Source organism: Capra hircus, chromosome 16 (assembly GCF_001704415.2).
Source record: "Capra hircus breed San Clemente chromosome 16, ASM170441v1, whole genome shotgun sequence".
NCBI lineage: Eukaryota > Metazoa > Chordata > Mammalia > Artiodactyla > Bovidae > Capra > Capra hircus.
Genome location: NC_030823.1, coordinates 38,570,948 through 38,594,503, shown reverse-complemented (window position 1 = coordinate 38,594,503; position 23,556 = coordinate 38,570,948). Strand labels below are relative to the sequence as shown.

The following is a 23,556-nucleotide window of genomic DNA, read 5'->3' as shown; positions in this document are numbered from 1 at the left end:
TGTCACACTTAATGGTAAAATACAGAAATCAATCCCTTAAAATCAACAAGACAGGGAAACGGCTCCTATCTCCAGTCCTATTGCATCACTGTATAGCTCTAAATAAAAGATAAGAGAAAACAAGAAGAAAAAAGTACAAGGATTAAAATGAACTAGAGCTGTTCTTACTAACAAAAAACTTGTGTATATAGAAACCCACAAATGATTTTAGAGTTTAACAAAATTTCAAAAAAGTCCACGACACTTCTACCCACATATATATACATACAAATCTTGAAATGTAACATGAATAATGCTCAAGAAAATTTTCTCTTGGGTATATACTAAGGGCTAGAAAGCACTGTATTACAGAGTAATCATCAATTATCAGGGAAAAGGTGAACGAACATTACTGATCCTTCTAACCAGACAGAGCCTATAAAATTCAACGGAACTTTATGTAAAAAGTAAGACATGAAGATGACCAACCTGCTCCTCTGCTATTCTTGAAGTATTCTGAAGTTTCACTATTGTTTTATTGAAAGCCTTTTGCATTTCTTCCATTTGTTTTCGGTACCTATGGAGTAAGAATTGATTTAAATTGGTTTTAATTTCTTAATTACTAATTTATTATCAGAAATATACTTCTGATTTCAACATATGAGATAAAGCCGTATTTCTGAAAATGACTTATTGAATTCTGTGCAATAAAGGAAAACTTATAAAGGTAAAATAAACAGGTCCCTTGAGGTATTTGCTACCTCAACAACAATTCTATGCTCCTTGTTGCTATAGAAGATTTACTAGCCAAATACACAGTCAATTTATAACAAAAGATCTATGAACACACAATGGGGAAAGGACAGTCACTTCAATAAATGGTGCTAGGAAAACCAAACACCCACAAGCAACAGAAACTGGACCCTTATCTTATACCATACACAAAAAACTCAAAATGTGTATAAGACTTAAATGTAAAAACTGAAACAACAGAACTCCTAGAAGAAAACAGGCAGTAAGTTCCTTGAATTCCGTCATAGAAATGTTTTTTTGGATTTAACACCAAAAACAAAAACAGGTTGAACTATATCAAACTGAAAGGCTACACAGCAAAAGAAACCATCAACAAGATGAAAAGGCTACCTACCAAATGGGAGAAAATATATGCAAGCCATTAATTAATCTTATAAGGGGTTAATATCCAATATACTGAGTACATACAGAATTCATACAACTCAACAGCAAAAAACAAACCATTTAAAAATTGACAGAGAATCTGAATATTTTCCCAAAGAAAACAAATAGATGGAAGAAGATGAAAAGATACTCAACATCATAAGGGACATGAAAATCAAAATTACAATCAGTTATCACCCCCCATCTATTAAAATAGCTATTATCAAAAATAACATGTTGGAGAGGATGTAGAGAAACAAGAACCCTTGTACAGTTGGTAGGAATGTAAATTGGTATAGACTCTACAGGAAACAGTATGGTGGTATCTCAAACAATTTAAAACAGGAACCATATGACTTAGCCATTCCACTTTAGAGCATTTATCTGAAGGAAACAAAAAACACTATCCTGCAAAGATACCTGCATCCCCATATTCACTGCAGCATTGTGTACAATAGCCCTGAAGTGGAAGCAAACTAATCAACAAAAGAATGGATAAAGAAACATGGTATGTGTATACCATGGATTATTATACAACCATAAAAAAGAAGGAAGTTTTGCCATTTGTGACAACACGGATGGACCTTGAAGGCATTATGCTATGTGAAACAAGTCATAGATGGACAAATATCATATGATCTCACTTACATGTGGAATTAAAAACAAAAATCTTAAACTCATAGATACAGAGAACAGACTGGTGATTGTCAACTGCAGAGGAAGAGGTGGGCAAAGGGTACAACTTAAAATGATGAAGTAATAAGAATATATGAAAAAGCAAAAAGATAGGACACTGAATGATGAACTCCCCAGGTAGGTAGGCGTCCAACATGCTATCGGAGATCAATGGAGAAATATCACCAGAAAAAAATGAAGGGACAGAGCCAAAGCAAAAACACCACCCAGTTGTGGATGGGACTGGTGATAGAAGCAAGGTCCGATGCTATAAAGAGCAATACTGCATAGGAACCTGGAATGTCAGGTCTATGAATCAAGGCAAATTGGAAGTAGTCAAACAGGAGACGGCAAGAGTGAACGTCGACATACTAGGAATCAGTGAACTAAGATGGACTGGAATGGGTGAATTTAACTCAGATGACCATTATATCTACTACTATAGGCAAGAATCCCTTAGAAGAAATGGAGTAGTCATCATAGTCAACAAAAGAGTCTAAAATGCAGTACTTGGATGCAATCTCAAAAAGGACAGAATGATCTCTGTTCATTTCCAAGGCACACCATTCAATATCATGGTGATCCTCCAAGTCTATGCCCCAAGCAGTAAAGCTGAAGAAGCTGAAGTTGAACAGTTCTATGAAGACCTACAAGACCTTCTAGAACTAACATCCAAAAAAGATGTCCTTTTCATTATAGGGCGCAAAAGTAGAAAGTCAAGAAACACCTGGAGTAACAGGCAAATTTGGCCTTGGAGTACAGAATGAAGCGGGGCAAAGACCAATAGAGTTTTGCCAAGAGAATGCACTGGTCATAGCAAACACCCTCTTGCAACAACACAAGAGAAGACTCTACACATGGACATCATCAGATGGCCAACACTGAAACCAGACTGATTATATTCTTTACAGCCAGAGATGGAGAAATTCTATACAATCAACAAAAACAAGACCAGGAGCTGTCTGTGGCTCAGATCATGAACTCATTGCCAAACTCAGACTTAAATTGAAGAAAGCGGGGAAAATCACTAGATCATTTAAGTATGACCTAAATCAAATCTCTTAAAGATTATACAGTAGAAGTGAGAAATAGATTTAAGGGACTAGATCTGATAGAGTGCCTGATGAACTATGGACAGAAGTTCGTGACATTGTACAGGAGACAGGGAACAAGACCACTCCTAAGAAAAAGAAATGCAAAAAAGCAAAATGGCTGAGGAGGCTTCACAAACAGCTGTGAAAAAGAGAGAAGTGCAAAGCAAAGGAGAAAAGGAAAGATATACCCATTTGAATGCAGAGTTCCAAAGAATAGCAAGGAGAGATAAGAAAGCCTTCCTCAGTGATCAATTCAAAGAAATAGAGGAAAATAATAGAATGGATAAGACTAGAGATCTCTTCAAGAAAATTAGAGATCCAAGGGAACATTTCATGCAAAGATGGGCTCGATAAAGGACAGAAATGGTTTGGACCTAACAGAGGAGAAGATATTAAGAAGAGGTGGCAAGAATACACAGAAGAACTGTACAAAAAAAGATCTTCATGACCCAGATGACCACGATGGTGTGACTGCTCACCTAGAACCAGACATCCTGGAATGTGAAGTCAAGTGGGCCTTAGGAAGTATCACTACAAATAAAGCTAGTGGAGGTGATGGAATTCCAGTTGAGCTGTTTCAAATCCTAAAACATGATGCTGTGAAAGTGCGACACTCAATATGTCAGCAAATCTGGAAAACTCAGCAGTGGCCATGGGACTGGAAAAGGGTCAGTTTTCATTCCAATCCCAAAGAAAGCCAATGCCAAAGAATGCTCAAACTACCGTACAATTGCACTCCTCTCACACGCTAGTAAAGTAATGCTCAAAATTCTCCAAGCCAGGCTTCAGCAATTCATGAACCATGAACTTCCAGATGTTCAAGCTGGTTTTAGAAAAGGCAGAGGAACCAGAGATCAAATTGCCAACATTCACTGGATCATCGAAAAAGCAAGAGAGTTCCAGAAAAACATCTATTTCTGCTTTATTGACTATGCCAAAGCTTTGACTGTGTGGATCACAATCAATTGTGGAAAATTCTTCAAGAGATGGGCACGCCAGACCACCTGACCTGCCTCTTGAGAAACCTATATGCAGTCAGGAAGCAACAGTTAGAACTGGACATGCAACAACAGGCTGGTTCCAAATAGGAAAAGGAGTATGTCAAGGCTGTATACTGTCACTCTGCTTAGCCTCTTGATTCAAGTGAAAGAGGAGAGTGAAAAAGTTGGCTTAAAGCTCAACATTCAGAAAACTGAGATCATGGTATCCAGTTCCACCAGTTCAGTTCCTTTCAGTCGCTCAGTTGTGTCTGATTCCTTGGTACCCCGTGAACTGCAGCATGCCAGGCCTTCCTGTCCATCACCAACTCCTGGAGTCCACCTAACCCATGTCCATTGAGTTGATGATGCCATCCAACCACCTCATCCTCTGTCGTCCCCTTCTCCTCCTGCCATCAATCTTTCCCAGCATCATGATCTTTTCAAATGAGTCAGCTCTTCGCCTCAGGTGGCCAAAGTATTGGAGTTTCAGCTTCAACATCAGCCCTTCCAATGAACACCCAGGACTGATCTCCTTCAAGATGGACTGGTTGGATCTCCCTGAAGTCCAAGGAACTCTCAAGAGTCTTCTCCAATGCCACAATGCTTCAGTGCTCAGCTTTCTTCAGAGTCCAACTCTCACATCCATACATGACCACTGGAAAAACCATAGCCTTCACTAGATGGATCTTTGTTGACAAAGTAATGTCTCTGCTTTTTAATATGCTGTCTAGGTTGGTCATAACTTTCCTTCCAAGGAGTAAGCATCTTTTAATTTCATGGCTGCTGGTCCTATCACTTCATGGCAATTAGATTGGGAAACATGGAAACAGTGGCTGACTTAATTTTTTGGGGCTCCAAAATCACTGCAGATGGTGACTGCAGCCATTAAATTAAACGACACTTGCTCCTTGGAAGGAAATTTATGACCAACCTAGACATCACATTAAAAAGCAGAGACATTACTTTGTCAACAAAGGTCTGTCTAGTCAAGGCTATGGTTTTTCCAGTGGTCATGTATGGATGTGAGAGTTGGACTATAAAGAAGGCTTAGTGCCGAAGGAACTGATGATTTTGAACTGTGGTGTTGGAGGAGACTCTTGAGAGTCCTTTGGACTGCAAGGAGATCCAATCAGTTTATCCTAAAGGAGAACAGTCCTGGGTGTTCATTGGAAGGACTGATGTTGAAGCTGAAACTCCAATACTTTGGCCACCTGAGGCGAAGAGCTGACTCATTGGAAAAGACCCTGATGCTGGGAAAGATTGAGGGCAGGAGGAGAAGGGGACGACAGAGGATGAGATGGTTGGATGGCCTCACTGACTCAATGGACATGAGTCTGGGTAAGCTCCAGGAGTTGGTGATAGACAGGGAGGCTTGGCATGCTGCCGTCCACGGGGTCACAAAGAGTCGGACACAACTGAGCAACTGAACTGAACTGAATAAGAATATAATGTATAGCATGTTGACTACCATTGAAAATACTGGATCGTCTATTTCAAAGTTGTTAATAGAGTAGATCGTAAAACTTATCACTAGGGAAAAAACCCTGTAACTACATGGTGATCATATTAACAGATTTATTGTGGTAATCATTTAGAATATATACAAATAGCAAATCACTGTTATACCTGAAATAATGTAATGTTACACATCAATTACATCTCAATTAAAAAAAAAGGTTTATCATGCATGATTTCAGTGGTTCCTGTAGTGGGGGCAAAAAGGGTGGGAGTGAGGAGAGGCTTGAGCAAGTATGATGCAAGCATGTACACACACCCACATATAATTTGCCAATAAATTATATGTATGAATTAAGCAGTAATATCTTTTAGCATATAATAATGATTTTGAGGCTGAAACTCCAATACTTTGGCCACCTGATGTGAAGAGCTGACTCATCTGAAAAGACCTTGATGCTGGGAAAGATTGAGGGCAGGAGGAGAAGCGGATAACAGAGGATGAGATGGCTAGATGACATCATCGACTCAATGGACATGGGTTTGGGTGGACTCCGGAAGTTGGTGATGGACAGGGAGGGCTGCCTGCTGCGGTTCATGGGGTGGCAAAGAGTCGGACACAACTGAGCGACTGAACTGAACTGAACTGAATGACTTTAGGGACATTTCATTAGTAGCATTTTAGGAGGATTAGGAAAAGGTAGTATTTCAGAAATTCTGGGCACTGAGCTCCTTGTGGTTACAAAATGTTGGAAAAGTCCTAAGGAACAATGACACTTAAGGAACAACAACAATAACAAAATTGGCTTAAAAAGTGGAGAACTATGCCAGGGGTCTTCATCACTGCATAAGCAAACTGACATTGCCTCTGGCATTTTATAAGCACAAGAAGATAAATTATTACAGCTAGGACCAGGATTCTGGATACTTGGTGAGAGAGTTCAAATGCTGCCTAATCATCTAGTTTAGTCTATTCCAGTATTCACTTATTTAAATTCTTCAATAATACGTAGTCAAGTTCCACAAAGAGCTTTAAGGTCTATAAACTTTAATTTTTCCATGACTGCTCTGGGAATCAAACAACAAAAGTAGCTAAAGTTAAGCAACAGGAAAAAGGAGAAACTAATATAGATAATTCAAATTCATTATGTCACTTAGTATTTCTAAAAATGGAAATTTCTTAAAATTACTGACATCCAAATAACTTTCTCCAGCTAAAATGCTGCTTATTACTATTACATTCATTGTTTAGCCGCTAAGCTGTGTCTGATCTCTGCGACCCCATGGACTATAGCCTGCCAGGCTCCTCTTTCCATGGGATTTCCCAGGCAAGAATACTGGAATGGGTTGCCATTTCCTTCTCCAGGGGATCTCCCTGACCCAGGGATTAAATCCATGTCTCCTGCATTGGAGGCAAGTTCTTAACCATTGAGCCACCAAGGAATCATGAGATAATTAAATCCTCTCCTTCAGTCAGATTAGACTCTGTTACTTAACTCACTGTGCAAAGTGGATTGTGCTAATTCATAAGAAAGCTTACCTTTGACTAAGTTCCTCCAGGTAGCGACCACTGAGAGACATGTTAACTTCTAAGGCTTTAATACGGTTATTAAGTCTCATAAATACTGATTCCTTTTGGTTTGATCCATGTACAAGATTCCCATTAGCATATCCTAGATCTGAGGAGTTTTGCAATTCAGCATAAAAATCTGTAGCTGTCCTCTGTAACCCTCTTAAGAGGACATCTTCTGGAGACTGTTCATCTTCTTTTACTTCAGGTAATGAAGAAGAATCCACAACAGGAGTGGAAATTTGCTTTGGTGTGTCAGCTATGTTCATTTTGGCTTCCCCATCTTCAATATCTGGCATAGCAGCTGTGTTTACAGGTGGCACTATTGTTTCAGATAGCTTTGCGGTAATTCGCATGGAGTTTATGTCTTCTTTTACAACATTATCCATTACTTTATCAAGTATTTTTGTTTCATAGATCACAGTTGGTTTCTCTATAGAACTAAAACTCTCAGATCTTTTTTCTGTTTCATTATCAACCTCAACAGAACTGTCTTGGGGAATCACTTGTGATGGTGAATGCCCTGCCTCATATTTAACAGGCTCAGATACTTCTATTTTAGATAATGAGTTGATTTCTGGAGTAACATCTAAGAGAACAGACTGAGAAAGAGTTTGAGGATGGCTTGGTTCAAGTTCAATTGCATCTAAAGTGTGATTAATCAAATCTTCCTGAAGCACACCACTTAAATCATCTAGAACAATGGTTTCAGCTTCCTTTTCCTTATTCTTACTGTCTGGCTCTCCACCTGGAGCCTGCAATAATGAAACACCTACTGGTTCTTCAGGAAGTACTCGTGGTGGTTCAGCTGACATAAGATACTCTTTTTCTTTACTCAGAGCAGTTCTGCTGAGTTGCCGATAACGAGCAACTCTAACTGAACACCATTTATATACATATTCTGAAAAACTAGAAATACAACAAATTGTGGTGAGTTCACTGCAAAATATTTGTGTCTCTGACTCAAACCAAGGTGATGTTTCATCCTCTTGTTCACCACTACCCAGAAGGGTCACTGTAGAAGGACCTGCCTCCTCTTCTTCTTCTTGAACTAGCTGTACAATGGGACTTTCTTTTGTAGTATCTGGTGACAATGACTCGGTGTCATGTACGTGTCCTTCAGTGGTTCCAAACCTAGAAATACATATCCATAATTATGCTTAAGGAAAATAAATGTATCACACATAAGATAAAAAGAAGGGGAAGTACAGAAAACACTCAAATTTACTTTGAATGAATTACTATCCTTCAAATCACTTTCATTATAGAAACAGTATTATTCAGGAATGGTAACAGAAAGATAACTTATCAAGTGACAAGCCAGATGATTCAAATCACCGTATTTACCAAATTAAGTTTTTCTTTAATCCGTATTTAAGAACAGTTTGTTACGTGAATATTTCCATTTACTGAACATAGTACCTTTACTGAATATTTCCATTTAGTGAATATAGTACCCTTCCTCGCATATTCACCAATATCACAAGCTTTATCACCCCTTATATCAGAAACTGAGCTACCCAAGGGCTATGAAAGTCCCAGTTAGAACAAGAAGCCAGGACTCTTACTACAAATGCACTTTGTGCCTGAGTATCCTACTTTCAAGAGTCATCGTACAGCTGACCCTTGAACTTTATGCAGCGAGTCAGAGTTACAGCCTGTCCTCCATATCCACAGTTCCTCTATACTTTAGTTCTGCATCCACAGATTCAACCAACGGAGATCATCTGTACTGCAGTATTTACTAATGAAAAAATCCACGTGTAAGTAGATCTGTACAGTTCAAACCCATTATTCAAGGGTCAACTGCAGATTTCTCAAAGATCATGTCTCTATGGAGATTTGAAGAATTTCAATGTGGCATTACACATACACACACACACACACGATTTTGAGGAATTTCAATGTGGCATTACACACACACACACACACACACACACACACACACACACACACGATTATCTGCTCTAGAAAGAAGAAAATATCCCTACTCCCCTCAAATAATTTCAGGATTATCTAGGCTAATTTTCAGCTATTGAAGCTAAATACTTAACCACTGTAATGAAAATCCTGGCTAATAATATACTACTAGTGTCACTAACTTAGTCTTATCTTTGGTCTCTGGAGTATGTATGTCCAGTAGGGAAGAGTGGAGAATTCAAGCTGGTGGGAACAGTGTTGAAAATTATAATATGTGGTCCCTTCCAAGATAAAGGTAATGAATTTCCAGGTGCGGGCTTTGTAGCAACAAAGGTGTAATTTAAAAAAACAAAGCAATTTGAATACCAAAAAGAAATCTTCATATGCAAATATTCCTACTGTGAAACACTAGGAAAATTGCCAGGAAATGTCTTTAAATGAAGTCTAATATCACAACAGCAAAAATAGGAATAAAAAAAAAAAAACACCAGTATCTAGGGACTTCCTTTGCAGTCCACTGACTGGAACTCTGCCTTACAATGCAGGGGGTATGAGTGTAATCCCTGGTCAGGAGGCTAAGATAACAGATGCTCAGAGTCAAAAAACCAAAACATAAAACAGAAGTAATATCATGACAAATTCAATGAAGGCTTTAAAAATAGTCCACATTTTTAAAAAATATATATTTTTCTACAGAAATTTTTTTTTAAAGACAATATCTAAAAGCTGGACTTTCATTTAGTTGACAATAAAATAGTAAACAGACTGAATTAAAACCTAATTAGGCTAAGCTTCCCTTAACAGATGATACAGATATAGACAGCTGTATATAGTCTCTACACAATATTTCTTACAACTAAATTGAATTAATTTGGTAAAAATTAAGTTATACTGTCTTTGTGATGTGCTGTGCTTAGTCGCTCAGTGTTCTTCTCTTTGCGACCCCATGGACTGTAGCCTGCCAGGCTCCTGTGTCCATGGGGATTCTCCAGGCAAGAATACTGGAATGGGTTGCCACGCCCTTCTCCAGGGAATCTTCCCAACCAGGGAAGATCAGGGATTGAATTCAGGTCTCCCACATTGAAGGCAGATTCTTTATCATCTGAGTCACCAGGGAAGCCCTATCAACTATGTATACACTCTAATCAGAGTTACACTTTAAGAAATTCAAACCTGGGAAAAGAAAGTAAGTCATCATTTCATAAAAACTTTTAAGTGATACTGTGTCATGGATTCTTTTATTTTTTTCAGAGAACTGCCATATAATCATCAAAAAGAATTTAAAACAAACATACATGGAGAAATATTAAGAAAGTTATGTAAGAATATCTACTAAAAAACAAAACTCTAAAGCAGAAGAGTAAAAACTGCTACATTAGCCAGATATGGTATCTTTCAATAAATATTTACACACACACACGAGGGGGTAAATATATGTGTGTGTGTGTGTGTGTGTAAAATAAAATTAATTTGTTTTGAAAAATAAAGACATACTATGTGTTAGTCACTGAAGAACCTAGTTACAAAACCGAGACAGATCCAGATAATTAGAAACGTCAAGAATTTCTATCCCAAAGAGATTTCTTAGGACCATCTAGGAATCAGTAACATATAATGTTATATTTCAGGAAAACACAAATTTGACACTGTGCCCTTCAAAGGACAAAATCTCATTTTTAAATTAACATAGTACCTTGAAATTACAGCTCAAAAGCATACTCACTGCAGGTTTCATTACTTATTATCTTGAACTGTTTTATGTAAATATCTTATCTCATTATGTAGAGTTCCTCTGAAAGAAATGTCTGTCAAAGTTTACAGGGAGTGTATCTAATGAAATATACATAGCTAAATTTATAATAACTATAACCAGATTATCCCAATAACCCGAATCATTAATGAACCTATCTATTTTAGATCAGAGGCTGAGATACAAACCTTAATCACCTCTACCTCTGGTCTAGAAAAGACCAGAATTTGAGTAACCTCCAAGTTGGTGATAGACAGGGAAGCCTGGTGTGCTGCAGTCCATGGGGTCACAAAGAGTCAGACACTACTGAACGAATGAACTCACTGACTGACTGATGCATATATATCCCTGCCCAAAGTAACCACTGCAACCTGGGGAAAGACCTGTATCATTCAATTTCAGAAACTGAACACTCTAAGAGTAAGCTGTGTGACCAACACATCATTTAAAAATCACTGCTCTAAGTATTTCAGGTACCCTGTATAGCTTTCTGGGCACAGCACAGATACATAAATAATCAAGGCTTTTAAATCTGAACTTAATAAAAACAGGCCTTTAAAATTTGTCCTTAAACTTACACCTGCAGAGTTAATTATTTGCAATAAGGAAAAGATTAAGTACTGCAAATAATAAAAGTAACACTATATCAAAATAACGCACATTTGGTCTATCTACGGTGAACTGCCAGTATACAAAAAGCAACTCAAAGATGTTGAAAGTGGCTGTGGAATGTCTGTCCCATGATTCAGAGTTTTTCATTTTCCACAAATCACAAGTACCTTTTTATGTACAAGTATATCTCCCTTTTAATAGAACTCTAATATCCCAATATAACTTACTCATGTGATGGAACAGGAGCTGAAACAGGAGCTGATTCAGGCATTTTGGGTGCAGCTGTGGCAGAAGCATTCTCAGATATAGTTTTATTTCCTATTTTAAGAAAGATGTCCATATTGAGTTTAGTTTTAAAAAGCTATACCATGAAAATATTTCACTATAACAAATAAGGAACTTTAGATTCTCAAGGGAGAAGAAAAAAGGCAAACAGGTTTTCTACTGCAGACTCTGCTTTTTTTTTCCATCAAGTTCTTTTAAAAAGAAATAATCACTGAAAGTCACAACTATAAGTAGTGCATATTCTTTCTCAACTTCTCAGAAAATTAAAGCAAGTAACTATGAGTTTTGTGTAATCTTACGTGATTAATAAGACACCAGAGTTACTAAAGAGAATAAGAAGAAATAAATGGGACATTTTAAGTTTGCACTTAGAACTAAATTTTATTGAAGTATATTTGACATACAACACTATATTCATTTTAATGTGTATAACGTAGTGATTTGACATTTGTAATGCACTGCAAAATGATCACCACAGTAAGTCTAGTTGCCGTCTGCCACCACATTGCATTCCCCATGTTATATATTACAACCCTATGACAACTTATTTTATAAACAGAATGAAGTATTTTTGAAAACAATAAAAGGGCAAGATTGTTTCCCCTTGTTCATAATCATATTTCTATTACTTTCTAAATTGAATTGCTATTTGACAAATAAAAGCATACTTCAAGTAACCATTAGAGCATCAAAACCTCAGGAAAGAACTAGGGATAAAATCATTACTTCTACAGCAGGTTAAGAGTGAAAAATCAAATTAATGATTTTTATATAGACAAGATCCTATTTATTAAAGAGAACTTGTGAAATTCAAATAAACAATGAATAATAGAAGATTGGCAAGTTCCTTTCAATGGTTTCTGTATTTCTAAATAAAAAAATCAAACTGCTTGGCTTATTAATTAATTTAACTAACTAGGAAGACCCCTGGAGTATCATATATTTAAAAGACCCATAAAATGATTTAGGTACCTTCTGTCAGGTCTTCAGTTTTTGCTCCCAGAATATTAGCGGCAATATTCACCATATTTAGAATGGCATCTAAAACAAAATTCAATCAGAAAAAGATACTAATATACCTAAATATTTTCATATAAGTGATATCAGATAGTAAAAAACCATTTGTAATGGTCTTTTGCATTTTTTGGCCTAATTACCTTTTCGCTCACCTTACTATTAGTCCAATACAGGATACAAATTTCAGGCAAAAAGTATTATATATAAATCTGAACTTTTATGTTCAGAAGGATTTTAAAATCTAATTATACTTTTTTTACAAAACCTCCCCAAACCTTTCAGCAAATACTACCTTCAGCATATCACAAGATTCAGGTATAATTCAGCATATAGCCTGCACTGAGGAAAAAAATGTGACAACCAAAACCCATAATTTACAGAAAAGCCTTGTTTTTTTTTTTTTTAAAGAAAAGGTTCTACAGTTTAAACCAAAAACAAACAAAAAATCCTTTTCCTAAACATATGACTCTCATAGGTAAAAATAAATAAAATGGGAAGATTATTCTTCAAAGGACAGCAGAAAGACTGTTTTCAACTATGAATATAAAATATCTAAGTAATATGGTTAAATCCCAAATTGACACTGCATAGAATCATGCCTTTGATGACTTGTAACAATGTTTTATGGACAATAAATGACAAATTCTTTTGTGAACTGGGTGAATATGGGCATGGGAAGATGAATTAAAAGTCAAAGTTATAAAACTTAAGTGCTGTAGGTAAAACAATCTGCATACTTTCTAATTCTTCCTCTCTTTCCAAAGTGGTTATCTCAATGATGAGTAAAGTGCTACAAACCTTAATATCTACATAAATGGCTGAAGATACATGAGGACCACGAAATATCGTAACTCCATAAAAAGCTGGCTTGGAACAGAAGACTTGTTTCTAGTAATTTAATGTAATTTCACAGGAAATTAAATTCTAACTCCAATCTAATCTCTGAAATTCTACTAGAAGGTAATTCACCAGGTTTTTCTACCATTAAAATACTAACATCTGGCAGGGGCTACATATTAAACCTCATCACTTTTTTCCATCTTGGTTTCCTTTCCTAAAACAGATCCGAGTTTTCATCACACTTTCATGAAAACCAGAGATGCGAGAAGTAGGAAAGGATCTAAAGAAGGAAAAGCTAGCATATCCAGAAGGTTGGGAACAAGCCGAGCACTGTCACCTGGTGCTGATACTGTAAACATATGATTTGTGACAGGTAAAATAGGAGATTTTAGACTTTTAAATTTGATAACCAGTAATACATAATTATTAATTTTAAACTTTATATAACTATGATTCTATAATCTGAAAGACAAAAAGAAGTGGTACTTTGTTTCCAATCATTACTTTAACACACAAAAGCTTTATATTTGCTTTTGAAATATCTAGGATTATAGGTCAACCCTGTCCTTTCACCTGGGAAATGGTTAAAACAGTGAAGCAGTCTTAGATCTTAGGCTAAAGGACACCTCAGCATAAAAACAGGAAATGGAAACTCCATTCCCTTATAAACAAAACTAAAGTAGCAATGGAAACTCTGTATTTCCTCATAAATCAAATTTTAATGTCAACCAGTACTGCAAGGAGATCAAACCAGTCAATCCTAAAGGAAATCAGTCCTGAAGATTCAGTGGAAGGACTGATGCTGAAGCTCCAATACTTTGGCCACTTGATGTGAAGACTGACTGATTAGAAAAGACAGTGGTGCTGGGAAAGACTGAAGGCAGGAGAAGGGGACGACAGAGGATGAGATGGCTGGATGGCTCTATGGACGTGAGTTTGAGCAAGCTCCTGGCGTTGGTAACGGCCAGGGAAGCCTGGCATGCTGCAGTCCATGGGGTCGCAAAGGGTCGGGACATGACTGAGAGACTGAACTGCACTGAATATTGCAACAGTAGTATCTGATCCTCTACTTAGCCTGACAGCTGAAGTTCAGTCAAAACGGACTGCTCACAGAACCCAAATTCTGAAATTAAGTTTATGTTCTAAGTCCCTTGTGCTTGCTTCAAAGGGCAATCTTACTTCAGATTTCAAATTTTTGCATTTAAATTTTGGGGTGTTATTATTAAAAGCTTTAAAAATCTGTATCTGTTAATCTGTGTAGAGAAAGAAGTTTTAGAGTATTACTTTTTAATGTAAATTTTTATACTGGTACCTAAAATAAGGAAGATTTATACATACTACTGATCATTTAAAAATATTGTTTATTATTTCAGAGGGCCATTTGGTAATAAAAGCAAAATCTGGCAGATTCTTCTTTCTCAGCCCACCTAACCTATAAGAAATAATCTTGCTATGTTCACAGAATGCTGTCAAATACAGTTTTTTTCTTTTGAGAGAAAGCAGCTTTGTGAATTTTCTTACCAGTCTCACTTTGCATCTAAACACATGACTTCTTGTCGTGATCATAATCTAATCACTGAAAAGCCTTCAGAAAGGCTAAAGGGTAAAAGCAACAATTTGGCATATAGTGCCATACTAGACACCTGCTCTCAATTTCTCATGGATTTGCCAACTCCTTTCTCTTGAATTGGGTAACTTATTCATCCCATCCCATTACTTTAGGAATGAAACTCTCTCCTAGGAACCAGATATCAACATGTTATATACACCTAGTCCCTCCCAACACACCAGTGGCTCTTTTTGATATAGAAAACCAAATGCCTATGCTACAACACAAGAAGACAAACCAGTAAAAAAACTACTTCCTCCTATGTGTACTGAGCTACTAACTCTGCAACATGCCTACCTTCCTTCTCTGTTCCTCCTTCCAGGATCTTAAAATAAATACATTCAAAAAAAGTATTCTGACTTAAAACAAAAACTACAGTTCGTCTTAAACTTACACAGAAAGAGAAGCAGAAATCTGGCCCTTAGCAAATCTGATGACTCTAATAAAATACAGATCATATTTAGGAGTAAAGGCAGACTTGCAAGAATATCAAAGAAGAGAGTGGCCTGGAAGACCCACATGACCAAGCACAAGCAAAGTAGATTGATACGAAGAATTTCTGTTGATGTAAAATATTTATATGCTCTGGCGTGCTGCGATTCATGGGGTCGCAAAGAGTTGGACACGACTGAGCGACTGAACTGAACTGAACTGAATGTAAACAAAAGATTCAGGCAGAAGAGTCCCAGAACTGGCAAACATACAAAGCCAAGAATGCTGCTCTATAGTAGTCTCTCCCTTTCTGGAAGTTCAGTAAATTATATAATATCAAAAACATCTAAATAAGCAGCATGCATGCTCTTTGACAACCAAGTCCCATTAGAAGCAACATACTCTGGTAACATATATTTCCTGTGACTACCAATTACTCAATAGCAAAAGAAAAAAGAGCTTCTTGTTTAAGTTAAAGGCACAGAATTCTGTTTTGGAGACATTATATAAATATTAAAGATAAATTAGGTGCAAAATTGGCCAATTTCAAGCTAATTTAGGAAGTGGTGATGATTATGGTCAAATTTAGACATTCCACTCCTAGAGACGAGCTGTTTGGCCTGATTCCACCTTGTTATTTTTTCCTAACATTATATTACATTGGAGGAAGTAACTAGGTCAAGCTCAAAACCAGTCTAGACTATTCAGAGAAAACTAGAAGGATATAGGTATCGAAGGCAGCAGTATTAGGTCATGCTTATTAACTTAATAACAGCAAAGTCTCATCTCTCAGCCACTACTGCCTCTCTTGTTCTGAAACATCAAGAAATGGATATCTTTTTAAGCCTCTCATACTTAGGCTCAGCTGATATCCTCCCATCCACCTTGTCTCACTACACAAAACTTTTCAACACCTAGGAACATTGGAACATAAATGGACTGCTCTTCCAGAAAGCCATAAAAACAAAAATGAACTGTGTTACCAAGAAACATGTCTTCAAGGAAAAAGATCCAGAAAATAGGGTCTAAAAAAATTCTATGTCTGATTAATTAAAATAATACATCAGTCAGAGCAGTGATTATGAATAGGGAAATGTCCTCTACTGAAAGCATTTTAATGCTGTCTTGGAGTTAATCCCATAGGAAGATAGAGAAAGAAAGCAAAATATCAACAAAATTTTCCCTTATCTAAAACTACAGTAAATCATTACTTCTGGAAGGTGCCCCTTCGTTCCCAGTCACCACCAAAAACTAGAGAACTTTTAGTCTGGGGCTATTTTCTGACCCCATAAAATAACAATGCCACCTCACAGCTAAATCAGCATTACTGAATTATGAATGAAGACTACTACATAATATAGTTTTTAAACTACAAATTTAAGGACACGAACAAACATATTAACATCCAATTAAATAAAACAGCATCATTGTCTCACTCCTAAAAAACTATTCCATAGCAGTGAATGAGGCACCTGTTTTTAATGCTATCATCAGCAGAAATTGCAAAGGATACACTTGAAAGTGATCAATAATATCTAAAAAGTCAGTTGACCAGCAACAGAGTAAAAATATATTAAGCTAATCTATAACAAAGTTAAGTATTACATAAAAGCATTCCCTTGATGCAGTTATTTTTTAACATTCTTTTCCATATTCCCTAAAATAGTCCACTGAAATCTATAGTCTTCTATGGAGAGGGAGAGGACAAGAAGGGAAGAAAGGGAAAAAGATAAAAGATGAAAAGAAAGACAAGTGACTCTTAATTCCATACAGTGCAGCCACCCAAATATCTACCTAGGTATAGGTACTACTGGTGAAAGTTAAGTTGCTCAGTCGTGTCCGACTCTTTGCGACCCCATGGACTACAGACTACCAGGCTTCTCTGTCCATGGAATTTTCCAGGCAAGAATACTGGAGTGGGTTGCCATTTCCTTCTCCAGGAGATCTTCCCGACCTAGGGATTGAACCCGGTCTCCTGCATTGTAGGCAGATGCTTTACTGTCTGAGCCACCAGGGAAGTCCTAAGGTACTACTGGTTGAGTACCTTAAAAAGCTACGAGGACAATATACACAGTGAGACTGGGATTCAAACAACTCAAGAGTAAAAGAAAAATGCACAAATCGTCTTCTATGTTACTAAGATTTACTTTCATTACATTCAATTATTAACCTCCAAATAAAAAGTTCTTATTTTGGGGGACTAACCAAAACTAACAAATGTAAAATATACCTACCTGCATTCTAACAGTAAAAATAAAGTGTCAGTCAGTAAAGGTCTTTCCAGGAGTCTACTTGGCTAGCCTGTCTGTAAGTTCAGATAAAAGGTTGGCAAGACAAGAAGCTAAACAACTAGTATCTTAGTCATTTTTTTTTTCAGTTTACAAAGAGTATATTATTATTACTATTATTGTTATTGCTTGGGAATCATCATTAGCATGAATAAGAACAGCCTTTATTCTTTATAACTAATCAGGAAACTAACCATACCCATACATTAACAAATCCTCATTTGGTAGGATTTCACTGATGAGTACCACTTGTAAAATAAACTCTTTTCCTACCAAGTATGACTACCTAGATGCTCTTATTTATATGGTCTAGGACCTCTTTAATAATTCTTTCCCCAAGTAAATTCATATCCCATTCTTCACTCTAAGGAACTTGCCTAAAAATATAACTACTTCATTTTTGTAAAAGAACTGACCTATGCTTGCATTTCACCTCTCTTCTTTGTTTACATATATTCTATTTTATTCCTATGAAAATACTTTTGAAAAGTATTCTTTGATTTCAACTCAAAGTTCAACACTAGGACAGAAGGAGCCCCCTAAACTTCAAAACAAAATGTTCACATACGCCAGGAAATAGAAGTTGAGATATACTTTAATAATAGTGACTAGAAACCCCGCGCCCCCCAAATACTCACTTGTAGCAGAACCAAGAAGGTTTTTTGAGGATTTATCCTCCCCAGTATTATAATCTAGTGGATAATCTGTTCAAAGAGAAAATGAAGGTTAATTATGCTGAGAACTATCTCAGATGATATGTTTAAAAGTACAAATTATATCCTGTCAAGTCAGTTGACAAAACAATTTTACAGTTTTCAGTATACATCCAAAGCACATTCACAACAAAGGAAATTCATAGCCATTTATTAAACATATAAAAACCAAAGAATATTTCTACTGCTTACAAAAATTTTAATCACATTTATAAGACTTTTACTCCAGCTTTCAGTGTAGTTTACCAACCCCTAGTAAATGACTTCACTTCACTTATGGGAAAACTAGGGAATGCAAAAATTAGATTTTTCAGACTACATTTTAAGACATCTTAAAACAAGAACTTAATAAAATAGAAATGGAAGGTGTCATAAAATGTTCTCTGACCTCTGCAGGCTCATGGGAATTTCAAAAACTCATGCCTCAATATGCTTGCTTGCTTGCTCTTAGGCTAAAGGCAAATCAAAGAAATTCATGCACAATTCTACTATGTCAGTTGCCTTTGAGTAATAGGTTTTGAGGCCTGGCATAGGGATATAACCATAATTTATTAGCACTGAGTTTCAAGTCACAAATAACTGATCGACAAGCAGAAAAATATTTTAGAAAATAGGTTTAGGAGAAAATTAGTTACTAGGGTTAAAAACAAGGAAAAAAACTAAAGACTAATCATCATGGCGATCTTTTTAAGTGACCTACATTTACCCATTTAAAAAACAAAAAAAATGCATAAATACTTTTTTTAATACTTATTTATTTGGCTGCGCTGGGTCTTTGTTCCAGCACACAGGATCTTCTAGCTGTGGCATGTGGGATCTAGTTCCCTGACCAGAGATGGAACCTGGGGCCCCCTGCATTGAGAATGCGGAGTCTCAGCCACTGGACCACCTGGGAAGTCCCAAATAGTTACTTTTAAAAAATCACTCACCATAGTCCTCATCAAATAGTTCTTGACGTTCTGACTGATACTGGGAATCAGCAATCTCTTCATATTCTTCCACCATGCTAGTGCCAAATACCCTGTTAACAACAATTTCATTGAAGTTTTTCACTAATGTCTTGTTAAGACTCATCTCTTCATAATAAATGACAAACTATAATAATTTTGGTTGTTTTGAGTGTCATTAACATCTGAACTCAAAAATAATGACTTTCTCAATCCACTGTTTTCATTAGAATGTTAATCTATTTACAGCATTTAAAAATATAATAATAGGCCAATGACTTATTGGCCTAAAATGTTTCCATTTATTATCATCATATCAAGCAAGCTAAATTGAACACATAAAATGAAGGTTCTTTTTTCCTAACAAAGGAAAAAAAAATTTTTTAGGAGGATTCACAAACTGTGGTTTATTCAGATTGTGAAACTTACATAGCAGTTTAAAGAAATCAGAAATATACTATTATGGTCATTATCAAATCATATTGATAGATATAAAATGAAACTGCAAAATATATATAGTTTAGCATAAAAAATTTTAAATACTTTTTTCAAGGATATAATTATGAATATAAATTCTCAAAAAAAATTAGAAATGATACATGCCAAATTCCTATCTAAATTTTTACACTTTTCCAAACCGTATGCAAAAGGAAGAAAGGTTTAGCAGTATATTTTTTATGGTGTTATCTCATGTAATACCAAATTTTATCTTTCACTTTAAATATACTGGGATTTTTATGTTGCCTTTTTTTCTTTTTAAACCACTCAGTAAATTTTTTTGCTCTGTATTACCTTATAAGGCTTAATGGACAAAAGTGCTCTGATCCAAAATGTGATACCAACTCCACCTAAAGAATAAAAGCACACAAAATGACAAGCCAGCACAGTGTATGTGAAATTATCTAACAAAACATTGTTTTTTTATTATAACATTTCTAAAAATAAAGTCCTAATTTTCCCCAAAACTAGTATTTGTAAAGTTTTGCTTTGCCATGCAATAATATGTCATGCCCTATTATTCAATATTGCAAAAGAGAAGGTTGCTAACCTTTATGTACTTGATGAACATCTGAAGCAAGAGAAAGGAAAAGAAAAAGAAATCAGTTGCAAAGTCTGAATAACATGCCATAAGCAACATTCAATATTTGTAAATTATATTGTATAATTAAAGTATAGAAAGCAATATACTGTGATGGATAACATTGTAGTACTCATTTCTTTGCAGAAACCAAAGCAATGATTTGCATTTATTTTTACCATCACAACTAGAAAATATAGTGCAACTGCAATGAAATAAATTAACTTTAACCTAAATCCACTGCTGCTGTTTTATTTATTCATTAGATCTGAAAGCATTCTAAAAGTAATTAAAGTATATCTAGAAATAACCTGTCATATATTACACTAAATATTATAAATTTTATCATGTATATACCTATATATTAATACACTGATACCTATATGTGGCTATACATGTCTATGAACATACATATTGATAAAAAGATTAACATAATAAAAAATAATATTTATTCTTGCACAATACTGTATACAAACTATTTGGGGAAAACTTGGATTTCTGATATGCTGCTATTTTAAGTATAACTTATAGAACTAGAGGATATTTATCAATTCATCTTTAAAATATAAGCTATTAAAAAGCATTTTTTAAATATGGGTTTTAATTCTTTTGTGATGAGCAAAACTCAGGTAAACTTATAAAACATTTATCAGTATAAAATAAGAATCAGAAGTAAATGTTTTTTGCTTTTAGGTTTAAATCTACCAAAAAGGGCTTTTCAGAAAACCAGGCATTAAAATGCTCTATAGTCTCCCATTATAAAGAGGACAAAGTAGGGAGCTTTATATAGAATTTTTCTGTATCACCAATAAAATGTTCTGTTATTAACAAAGTAGACTCTATAAAGACTGATTCTTGGAACTATTTCATAACATGTGAGTTGTTTTAATTGCAAAATCAGGTACAATTGTATCACCTGCCAAAATATTTTATATATTTTTTTCAGCATCACAGTGTAGAAACAGCTACATAAAAAGGTCATTAAACTGGTTCGGAATTCACTTTAAAAAGAAACTGAAAATGTATCATCATTTTTCTGAACACTGTTGACTCATTAACTGAAAATATCAACTGTACTTTAAAAACAGCATTTTTATAAATATATTTTTATATGGAGAGTAGGAATACTACAAGTTTACCCATTTACAGAAGCCAATTTAAAACATGCTTACAAAAGACACAGAAAGTAAAATCCCAAGAGATGAGTAGGCAAGTATAAGTTTTCACATTTAAAGAAGAAATAATTAGGAAGAAAATTAGAGCTGCTGTCATTCCAAAAGGTCTTACTAACAACACAGTTGTACTTAAAGGTATGGCTATAGTATCATAAAGAAAAAAAAAGGAGGAAATAAAAAGGAGTAAGAAATTCCCATATTTTGTCTAAATTCAAGAGTGATAATAATTCTATTGTGGTAGATAATTCCACCTCAAGACTGGTGAGGGAGGCAGTAGGAATTTATTTATGGCTTTTATTAGAGTGTAGTTGATTTACAATGTTGCATTAGTTTCCGCTGTACAGCAAAATTTATCAGACACACACACACACACACACACACACACACACACACTCTCTCTCTCTCTCTCTCTCTCTCTCTCTCTTGGATTCTTCACCCATATAGGTCATTACAGAGTACTGAGAAGAGTTTCCTGTGCTATATGGTAAGTTCTTACTGGTTACCTACTTTACGTATAGTAGTGTGCATTTGTCAGTACCAGTCTCCCAGTCCCTCTCTCCTCCTACCCTCTACCTTACCCTCTGGTGACCATAAGTTTATTTTCTACATCTGTAGTTCTATTTCTGCTTGTAAGTAGTTCATTTGTGCCATTTTTTAGATTCTACATATAAGCAATATGACATATTTATCTTTCTCTGTCTTATTTCACTCAGTACAATTTCTAGGTCCATCCATGTCGCTGCAAATGGCATTATTTTGTTCTCTCTTATGGCTGAATAATATTCCCTCGTATATATGTACCATAGCTTTTTTATCCATTCTTCTGTCCAAGGACATTTAGGTTGCAGCAGGAATTTAAATGGTTAAGACTTTATTTGAAATTGTTACTTAAACATATAATATTTCACCTGAATATACAAAAGACAAAAAGCTATAATGAAAAATAACTGGGCATTAAAATAGAAATCTCAGAATCAGATTCTAATAAGAAACCAGACCTGCTTTAAAGACAGCAGTGAGTAACTGATTCAGGTTTTAAAATATAAAGAAATATAATATTATAAAGATGACATTTTATATCAAGACTTCAAAAATATTAAGAGTTATAATTTGGAATTTCATCAAAGCCACAGATATCAAAAAACTAGCTTAGGTTTCCAGTTACATAAAAGGGAATGTATTAGTATTTGTCCCATAAAATAATATTTTCAAGAAAGAATTGTTTTATTAAAAGGAATACAGCAATATATCTCCTCTTAATTTTTCTTATTTCTAAACAGGCGAGGTACCAAGTATGAATAACAGGTATGTTTAATTACAGAATATAGTTCTGTAAAGATAAACATTACCTTCACATATTTTGCATACATCTGTTCATCTAAAGGGAAACTCTGGACATTCCTCTCATCTCTACCATGGAAAGTACCCAGCTTAATCCATTTATTCGTGGGGTATCTAGACAATAAAAAAAAATTAACATTCCTTTTTAGAAAATCATAAATCACACATTGAGAGGTCCTATCATTTTCAAATGACATCTTGTACTTTTTTTTTTCCCCTCTCCAGGTAACACATTCACTTAACATAGTTTAAATATGAGTTAAGCATCAAGGTCAATAAATACATTTTCTTTTCCAACTAAACTCTGACAGGTTTCTCCTTATGAAGAAAGACTATCTTGAAAAATCACACTATCAAATAGAAGATAAGAAGAAGACAAAAAGGACAAGGATTGCCTCTTGGAGTTTTAGAGGGCTTCCAAGTAAACTAGAGGCTTTAAAACAGAAAGTAGCCAAGAGAGTGTTTTGGAAGGATGAGGTACTACTCTTTATGTACAAGTAAGTATGTGATCAGACTGGTGCTTTTGAACTGTGGTGCTGGAGAAGACTCTCGAGAGTCCCTTGGACTGCAAGGAGATCCAACCAGTCCATCCTAAAGATCAGTCCTGGGTGTTCATTGGA

At 35.4% G+C, this 23,556-nt stretch overlaps 1 protein-coding gene across 3 annotated transcripts in view; it reads right to left on the bottom strand.

The window, feature by feature from the left end:
- The window catches only part of SUCO (SUN domain containing ossification factor), an 89,870-nt gene that overhangs the window by 17,089 nt on the left and 49,225 nt on the right, over nt 1–23,556 (bottom strand). For 2 of the 3 annotated variants that reach the window (XM_013970168.2, XM_013970169.2), the window contains exons 11-19: nt 22,945–23,050; nt 20,391–20,411; nt 20,135–20,190; nt 19,325–19,416; nt 18,321–18,386; nt 12,469–12,537; nt 11,439–11,529; nt 6,900–8,063; nt 469–556 (exon numbers count right to left, since the gene is read on the bottom strand). In XM_013970168.2, the coding sequence (XP_013825622.2) occupies nt 469–556; nt 6,900–8,063; nt 11,439–11,529; nt 12,469–12,537; nt 18,321–18,386; nt 19,325–19,416; nt 20,135–20,190; nt 20,391–20,411; nt 22,945–23,050 (1,753 nt within the window). The remainder of the gene's footprint in view (nt 1–468; nt 557–6,899; nt 8,064–11,438; nt 11,530–12,468; nt 12,538–18,320; nt 18,387–19,324; nt 19,417–20,134; nt 20,191–20,390; nt 20,412–22,944; nt 23,051–23,556) is intronic. The other variant, XM_013970170.2, reaches the window with a different exon arrangement.